Source organism: Rhincodon typus, chromosome 35 (assembly GCF_021869965.1).
Source record: "Rhincodon typus isolate 14 chromosome 35, sRhiTyp1.1, whole genome shotgun sequence".
Classification (NCBI taxonomy): Eukaryota; Metazoa; Chordata; class Chondrichthyes; order Orectolobiformes; family Rhincodontidae; genus Rhincodon; species Rhincodon typus.
Window position 1 is genome coordinate 8,650,874 of NC_063366.1, and position 9,538 is coordinate 8,660,411.

At 47.2% G+C, this 9,538-nt stretch overlaps 1 protein-coding gene across 1 annotated transcript in view; it reads right to left on the reverse strand.

The window, feature by feature from the left end:
* The window catches only part of LOC109919963, a 13,554-nt gene extending 6,281 nt beyond the window's left edge, over positions 1-7,273 (reverse strand). The window contains exons 1-5 of the mRNA XM_048616967.1: positions 7,233-7,273; positions 5,175-5,275; positions 4,872-5,061; positions 2,157-2,420; positions 649-755 (exon numbers count right to left, since the gene is read on the reverse strand). Coding sequence (XP_048472924.1) covers positions 649-755; positions 2,157-2,420; positions 4,872-5,061; positions 5,175-5,199 — 586 coding nt within the window. The 5' untranslated portion in view covers positions 5,200-5,275; positions 7,233-7,273. The remainder of the gene's footprint in view (positions 1-648; positions 756-2,156; positions 2,421-4,871; positions 5,062-5,174; positions 5,276-7,232) is intronic.
* Between the last annotated feature and the right edge of the window lie 2,265 nt (positions 7,274-9,538).

Sequence of the window (9,538 nt, forward strand, 5' to 3'; positions counted from 1 at the left end):
CTCCACAGATGCTGCCAGACCTGCCGAGCTTTTCCAGCAACTTCTGTTTTTGTTCCTGACTTTCTCTCAGTCGGTTGTGTACGATTTTGGAACTGTCTAACTCAGAAAGCAATGGAAGCAGGGTCACTGAATATTTGTCAGGCAGAGGTGGATAGATTATTGTTGGGAGATGGAATCAAAGGTAATCGTGGGGCAGATGAATATCGGCATGCAAGCAGATCAGCCATGATCATATCGAATGGCTGCACAGGTTTGAGGGGCCGAATGGTCAACTTATGCTCCTTGGTAAAGGGACTTCCACCCAGCCAACACTCAGAAGTTAACCCCAGCACCACGCACCCAACCCTCACAAACACCAAAACCCCATCATGAGCCCCCCTCCCCCAACACACACACACCTTCCTACCCCCAGCCACCTCGGGATCAAAATGACAGAGGAATTCAAGAGTTTGGGAAGCACAGCACAAGTGGCTTAGGTATTGTCCGTTGCTCCCTGGTTTCATCGAATGCCTTGGAGTGGAATTGACCGATTCTTACAGCTCAAAAACTTGCATTATTAGGCATCTGGGCTATTAGGCATCTAGTCCATCCCTCTGTGCTACCACCCGAGACCCAAAGTACACCAAAGGACCTAAAGAAATCACAAACCGTTGTCCTCCTTGGCGGAATCATGAGAAACGTCTGCCTCGACATCGAGGTCAGTCTCCTGGACGGTGTGACTGGGACCCGGCTGATGCATTCGCTTCTCTATAAACCTAGGAAATTCAAATAACTTTGGCTAAGTTTAAGAAGATGGGGAGAAGGGATTGTTTCAAATGTCCTTGTGAAACTGTGGTAAAATTAAAGGGTTTGTAATGGGGGTGTAGGTGGTGTGGAGTTTGCAGAACACGAGTGGTTCCTCCCAAGCATGGAGAAAGTCTTGAAGGTGGTCCCCTTTGAGCATTCGGCTCAGACTTAAACAGAGAGGTTTTCCTCTGTATTGTAGCATGCTATCAGGTCACCCCCGTCCCCTGAGCTGCTCCAGTCAATCACAGACTGCCTCCTGTTAAACTGGTACCGAGCCCCTCAGGGCTTCCCGCTGTATCAGGAAGGATGTCCTGGCGCGGGAGTGGGTTCAGAGGAAGTTCACAAGAATGGTCCCAGAAATGAAAAACTTAACAGATGAGGAACGTTTGAAGACTCCGGGACTATACTCATTGGAGTTTAGAAGGATGGAGTGGGGGGAATCTAATTGAAACTTTCAGAATACTGAATGGCCTGGACAAAGTGGATGTTGGGAAGATGCTTCCATTGGTAGGAGAGACTAGGACCTGAGGGCACAGCCTTAGAATAAAGGGAAGGCCTTTGAGAACGGAGGTAAGGAGAAACTTCTTCAGCCAGAGAGTGGTGAATCTATGGAATTCACTGTCACAGAAAGCCGTGGAGGCCAGGTTATTGAGTACATTTAAGACTGAGATAGATAGGTTCTTGATTATCAAGGGGTACGGGGAGAAAGTGGGAGAATGGGGTTGAGGAACTTATCGGCCATGATTGACTGGCGGAGCAGACTCGATGGGCCGAATGGCCTAATTTCTGCTTCTATGTCTTATGGTCTTATCTGGGTCTCGTTCTGTGCCAATGACTCACCTTTAGCTCAAGATGGCCTGCCCCACCCTTTGCCTCTCCCCACTCAACCTTGACCCCACTCATTTCTGACACGAGCAACAACTGCCCTGGGGTGGGGGGGGTGGTTGGCTTGGAACCCCCACAGCGTGAATCACGGACGGAGCACCAACACCCAAACCCCTCTCAATGGAATCAGGAACAAGCTCTGGGGATCACTGCTGCAAAAGCGAACCTCACACGCTTTGGGACTGGCTTTTCAAAGGGCGATCCCCGCGGCTGTGTGCAAAACACGCCAGCCAGGCTCATGGGTACCTCCGTAACCAAGACTTTGAATTTTTTTTTAAAAAAATGTTCATCCACACAGGCAAGGCCAACATTTGTTACCCACCCTCAACGACCCTTGAAGGTGACCAGCCTTCCTGAATCAGCACGTGATGCACTGTCGGGGAAGGAGCTCCAAGCCAGGAAGGGAATTTGCAGACTTGATCAAGTCCCGAGAATTTGCTGAGCTCATGCCACAGGAGGTGCGGAACAGCGGGGAAAGGACTTACACATCCAGCAAAACTCTGGCCACCTCCTCGTCGCTCGGCAAGGCGAGGTCAGCCTTCACCCGATTCCAGCGAGCTGCCTGGTCGCCGATGTAGACCCCGCTTCGTGGTCGCGGGGCGCCCCTCCTCAGTCTCCCCGGGGTGGCCTCTTCCAGAGGGAGCGGGAGCCTCCCCAGTGGCACTCTCCTGCCCGCCGGCCAATTCCGATCGCTGTCCGGCGTTGCCCTTGGCAGGTCAGGCGAGCTGCTGCTTCTGGGTCTCGCCAACCTGGGAGGGCCAGCGACAAGTCACTGCACTGCATAATTCAGCTTTTCCCGTCCGTTCTGGCGCCGACTCACCGCGATTGAGTCAAACCAATCCGCCATCGCAGGGAGTTGGGGAGAAATTCAACAATAATATTCGTGCATTCAAGAAAAACATTTGCAGAATGAACTGCCACGTGGCATACAGCAGGAAATTTACAGATAGACAAGTAATCCGTTTATAAATGCGCAAACGTGTTCCAGTCAAGGAGTGACAGAAGTAGACAAACAGTAATTGGCGGCTGGGACATTAAAGGAAGGATGGTATTGAATTAAACTACAAACTGATACATCATTCCTACACAAAGTACATATGTTCACAGCAAATCTATTTGCTGGAATATGGCTACAGACCAATTACAACATTTCTCACCGCCCTCTTTTACCAGGAGGTATTCGAATGCTCAATTTAGCCACTTAATGATGCCAGGTAGACTGCAGTCTGATAAACGTTGTAAATGTCGTGCTATCCAACACTTTAAAAAGGATTCTCTCTCAACTGGAATTTCTGACAGAGCGGAATTTGCCGTTTTGCGAAGCTAGGCACTTTCAGCATTCAGACAACACATTCCTTAAAGAAACTAACATTGAGAAGAGTCAATTTTAAATTTGCAGAAGTTGTTCTTGGGCTTTACACTGATTTAAACCAGGCCTGAATATGAATATGAATATAGATGAAGAAGGGTCCCGACCCGAAACGTCAGCTTTCCTGCTCCTCTGATGCTGCTTGGCCTGCTGTGTTCATCCAGCTCCACACTGTGTTATCTCTGAACATGGATACATTGTTCCGTTCAGCACAACTTGCTCGATTTATTTTTAGGAAACTGGTCTGAAGGTTGTGGTGTCAGCCTGGTCTTCCGTTGTGGGTGGCTGCATACAAATTTGGATGAGGAGTAAGCTACTCAGCCCCTCAAGTCTACACCACTTTCTTGACCTCCCTATTCCCTTCCCTTGGACGGCACGATGGCTCAGTAGTTAGCAGCACCTCACAGCACCAGGGACACAGGTTCGATTCCAGCCTCGGACTGGCTGTCTGTGTGGAGTTTGCACATTCTCCCCATGTCTGCGTGGGTTTCCTCTGGGTGCTCCGATTTCCTCCCACAGCCCGAAGATGTGCAGGTTAGGGTGGATTGGCCGTGCTAAATTGCCCGTGACGTCCAGGGATGTGCAGGCTGGGTGAGTTAGCCATGGCAAATTGTAGGGTTACAGGGAGACGGGTAGGGGGCTGGTTCTGGGTGGGATGCTCTTCGGAGGGTCAGTGTGGACTTGATGGGCCGACTGGACTGCTTCCACGTGTAGGGATTCTGTGATTCTATATCCCTTGTTCGTCAAGAATCTATCTACCACTTAGTTAGAAGGATCCAATAACCCCCATCTCTATTGCTCCCAGGTTAAGAGAATTCTACAGACTCGTGATCCTCAGAATAAACATTTCCTCATATCTGTCTCATATGGCAAACTCATTTACTCTTAAACTGTGTCCCCTCGTCTTAGTCTCATAAGGGGGCACACATCGGTATGGTCAACCATCACTGAAGTGTTTCTAGAGTAATTGCGGTCTTTTGTTTAAACCAAAGACCAAAATGGTACATAGTGCTCCACATGTGGTCTCACCAATACAACTGTATCAACACTTCCCTGGTTTAGGTTCCATTCCAGTTTCGATAAATGACAAGAGTTATTCTGGTCTCCCTGTTATAAGAAAGATATTATTAAGCTGGAGAGTGTTCAGAAGAGATTTACCTGGATGTTGCCACGAAAGGAGGATTTGAGCTATGGGGGAAGAGGCTGGATAGGCTGGGACCTTTTTCACTGGAGCATAAGAGGTTGAGAGGTGACCTGACAGAAGTTTATAAACTAATGACGGGTGTAGATAAGGTGAATGGCAGGCGTATTTTCCCTAGGGTGGGGGATTTCAAGACTGGGGGCATTGTCTTAAGGCGAGAGGAGAAAGATTTAAAACAGACATGGGGCAATTTTTTTGTTTTTTTTTACACAAAGTGGTTCGTGCGTAGAATAAACTGCCAGAAGTGGTGGGTGCATTTACAGTTACAATGTTTAAAAGACATTTGGATAAGTACATGAATAAGAAATGTCTGGAGGGATATGGCCGAGCACAGGCAGGTGGGACTAGTTTAGTTTGGGATCATGGGCCAGTTCCGTGCTGTATGACTCTAGAACATTTTGTTTACCTTTTAGGTTCTAAAGACAGCACCGCTGACAGTCCAGCACTTGCTCAGCGGTTCAGTGGGAGCATCAGCGTGAATTTATTTGCTGATAGCCTAGAGAGGGATTTGAATCCACAGCATTCTCTCTTAGGGGAGACTTACAATTCGGATTACTCAGCCAGTATTAGTCAGCACTAGACAATATCAAGCAACGGTGACTGTGTAACCTACAGTATGGAGGGTGCTACCTTTCCCAGAGTGAGAATTCGATCCTGTCCCGAGTCACAGGGTACCTGTCTGAACGGGACCTTTTCCCTCTGGGTTTCGATTCACCGGAATCGTCCTTCTTCCAGGTCGCAGATGGTAAAGTGAGTCTCGTCTCGGTGCCAACTGCAGCAGATGGCCAGAAGGGAATGACACTGCAGACAGCATCCTGCTCTAGAAGAGGGACAGGCAAACAGCACGCTGGTTATTATCAGCCACCCGAGGAAGGGAAGCACATCCCTCTCTCTCTCTCTTTCTCGTACTGAGACAGATTGACCAAGGTTTACCTTTCCTGATGGCTCCCTGAGTCATCACACTTTCTTCACGGATGCAGACCTGCAGCACAGCCTCACTCGGGGGGGAGGGAGTCACGTGGATCTTTAGAAACCTGGTGCAAGAGAGACTTCATTCAACACTGGTATCCAATTCGATCAGTGGAGAACTGGGTTGGGGAGGGGAGCTCACCATTTTAGAACATAAATTAGGGTGGGTAGGAAAGGCATTCATTAACCCATCATGCAATGCCTGCATCCCTTTGTGTACTTCCACAGGCACAGCACGGAAATGCCCAATTGTCCAACTGTTGGGGCGGATAGGCCATGCTCAATTGCCCCATACTGTCCAAGGCTGTGCAGACTAGGTGGATTAGTCATGGGAAATGCAGGGTTACAGGGATAGGGTGGGGGCGGGGAGATTGTATTTGGGTGTGATGCTCTTTGGAGGGCCAGTGTAGACTTGATGGGCTGAATGGCCTGCTTCCCTACCATAGGGATTTTATGAAGTACTCCAACTCCCTAATGTCACTGAGCTCAGCCCACAGCACTGCACTTCTTTCCCGTTCAATTCCCTTTAGAAAGTGACTACTGGATCTGTTTTCACGCCAATCTGGATGCTAACATTCCTCTTCAGAAAGTTAACATCGTGCCATTCAGAAAGGCAAATGATACGTCGGCCTTTACTGCTAGGTATTTGAAGCTTGTCTATCGGCAGTAACAACGTAGCAGTGGGTGGAATTAAAATCCATCCGATAAATTTGGAATTGAAAGCTGGTCTCAGTAGTGAGTGACTGTCATCAAAACCCATCTGGTTCACTAGCGTAAAAACCGAAAGAACTGCAGATGCCAGAAATCAGAGACAAAATCAGAAATTGCTGGAAACGCTCAGCAGGTCTGGCAGCATCTGTGGGGAGAAATTGGAGTTTAACATTTCAGGTCCAGTGATCCTTCCTCAGAACTCAGGACATTCACCAGTATCCTTGAGGGAAAGAAATCTGCTGTCCTTACCCAATCCGGAAATACGTGACTCCAGACCCATAGAAATGTAGTGGACTCTTAACTGCCTTAAGAAACAGCCTAGGAATCCACTCATGACAATTAGCGATGCAATTCTTCACCACCGCCAGATGTATAGTCTATTAAGACATTCAAGACAGAGATTGATAGATTTTCCAACATTACAGAAGTTAAGGACCATAAGACATAGGAGCAGAAATTAGGCCATTTGGCCCATCGAGTCTGCTCCGGCATCAACCATGGCTGATAAGTTCCTCAACCCCATTCTCCTGCTTTCTCCCCGTAACCCTTGATAATCAAGAGCCTATCTATCTCAGTCTTAAATGTACTCAATGACCTGGCCTCCATAGCCTTCTGTGGCAGTGAATTCCATAGATTCACCACTTTCTGGCTGAAGAAGTTTCTCCTTATCTCTGTTCTACAAGGTCTTCCCTTTACTCAAAGGCTGTGCCCTCAGGTCCTAATCTCTCCTACCAATGGAAGCATCTTCCCAACATCCACTTTGTCCAGGCCATTCAGTATTCTGAAAGTTTCAATTAGATCCCCCCCTCATCCTTCTAAACTCCAATGAGTATAGTCCCAGAGTCCTCAAACGTTCCTCATATGTTAAGCTTTCCATTTCCTGGGACCATTCTTGTGAACCTCCTCTGAACCCGCTCCAGATATATAGGGCCTTCCTGATATATAGGGCCCAAAACTGCACACAATACTCCGAATGTGGCCTGACCAGAGCCTTATAAAGCCTCAGCAGTACATCCCTGCTTTTATATTCAAGTCCTCTCAAAATAAATGCCAACATTGCATTTGCCTTCCTGACTACTGACTCAACCTGCAAGTTTACCTTGAGAGAATCCTGGATTAGAACTCCCAAGTCTCTTTGCATTTCAGACTTCTGAATTTTCTCCCCATTTAGAAAATAGTCCATGCTTTTGTTCTTCTTACCAAAGTGCATGACCTCACACGTTCCCACGTTGTACTCCATTTGCTGCTTCTTTGCCCACTCTCCTAACCTGTCCAAGTCCTTCTGCAGCCTCGCCACCTCCTCAATATTACCTGTTCCATTGGAGTAAGATGGAAAATGGTGGGTTGCCAGGCAGAGGAATCACTCTTTAAGGGAGAAATTCAATCAGATTCTTTGTCCTACAGCCAGAAAACAAAAGCGTGGGAAACTTCAATTGGTACGTGAGCAAGAGTCCTTAAAGCGCTGTCGAGCAGAGAAACTGGAGCTGTCCTCTTTATAGGTGACAGGAAGATTTAATAGATGCTTACACAATGACACAACAAGGGCTTGTCATGCAACGTCTCAGCCTCTGAACCAGAGCTCTCGGATGAGTCCCACTCCCTGCCAAGAAAGTGGCAGTGATACAGTGGACAAACCAGTAAATAAACAACTTGCAACTTCTTCCACATGCACCAATAGCAGGAGGCAAAAGCCGGAGATTCCTGGTCAGATGTGGCGTGAGAAGAACACCAAGGCTTCCAACATCAGTATCTGATACTCCAGACTACGACGTGCATGTAAAAACCTATGTGGATACAGCACCTTGGATGGTCCAAGTGAACATAACCCACCACCTCACAATTACACTGGACATTGTTCAGCAAATGAGAAGAAACAGTTTCCCAAAGATTAGTAGCCAAAGGATACAGATTTGAAATAATGGGCAAAAGAACCAGGGAAGGAGCGGAGATGTTTTGCACAAATTGGTGGATTGTTATCAATAGGAGCGTGCTGATGCAATGGTCAAGTGCATGGGGTAAAAGCAGGACAGTGGGACTAATTCGGTAGCTCTTTCAGACAACCACCAGGGGAAGCAGTGGTATGGTGGTAATGTCACTAGACAAATAATCCAGAACGAGATCCCTGATGGAACTGGACAGGCTAGATGCAGGAAAAATGTTCCCGATATTCAGGAAGTCCAGAACTAAGGCCCACAGTCCAAGAATAAAGGTAAAGCCATTCAGGACTGAGATGAAGAGCGTTTTTACTCAGAGAATTGTGAACCTGTGGAATTTTCTATAAACAAGAAGCAGTTGGGGCCATTTGTTAGATATATTCAAGAGGGAGCTTGCAGCTAAAGGGATCAAGGTGTTTGGAGAGCATGCAGGAATGGGGTACTGAAGTTGCATGATCAGACAATGATGGTGCAGGCTCGAAGCACTGAATGGCCTACTCCTGCACCTATTTTCTATGTTTCTGTGATTGGGAGTCATGAGTTCAAATCCCACCAAGGCAGACAGCAAAACTTGAACTCCATAAAAATCTGGAATTAAAGAGTCAGCCCGATGTCAAATGTACATTCACCATTTGTTATCATAAAATACCATCATCTAGTTCATTGACATCCTGGTCTGCCCTATTTGTGACTCCAGACCCACAGCAATAAAAACTGGCAACAAACGCTGGTTTAGCCAGGAAAACTCATGTTCTATGAAAAGTTAAAGAAAAAAGATGCAGCGTTTCTTAAAATCTGTCATTCTGATTTTTTAAAGGCAAATGGTTTCAGGGATACATTTATAGCTATTCTCTATTCAAGACATGCTTTGGAAGTTGAAACCTAGCAAATGGTGTGTTTATCAGGGGTGTTCTACAGGATTTGTTCTGCTGCTGAGAATTCCTCTTTTGCCTGTGTCAATTGTGTTCAGAACCTGATTCAACTACAGCTTCCTTGGGACGTTTCACTTCTCCATTCCTGCCACAGCTACAAATACTGAAGGAAAGCATTTCTGACAATCTGATGAACATCCACAGCCGAGATCACATGCTTTGTATGATGGAAACTTAGGGGAAGCTATTGGGGGTCATCACGCAGGGTAAAGATAGCAGATAAACATGCAAAATAAGATTCATCAAATCAACAGTCCCAGGTTGATTCAACTGTTGTAGAGATACAAATTGTTGTTCACAGTGCCGTACGAATGCCAGCAGTTAAATGTGCTGTGCAAATGCATGTTATTAGTGACAACACTGTGCAAATTGTGTTACTGTGAAAGGTTTGGTGTAATAGAAGCTGCTAAAGGCACTGTACAAATACAGGTTGTTGGTGGCAACTGTGCATTATTAATACAGGTGGCTAGTAAAGAGGTCGTGCAAATACAGATTTTTACTGCCATACTACCTCCCTCATTGTGAACTGTGTCGAGCGGCTTCCTGCATCTTACTGAAGAGGGAGTTGATTAGAAACCTTGGGGGATACAGAGGACAGCAAGGGAGCGCCCGATGCAAGGGGGACGAGACAGGGTCAGTGAGGAGCCCCCACCATCTGGGAAGACAGAGGAGGAGAATCCCTGGGAGATGACAGGGGGAGGCATGGGGCAGCATTGGCAGGGGCAGGGGCGAGGTCACAGGAGGGGGGCGC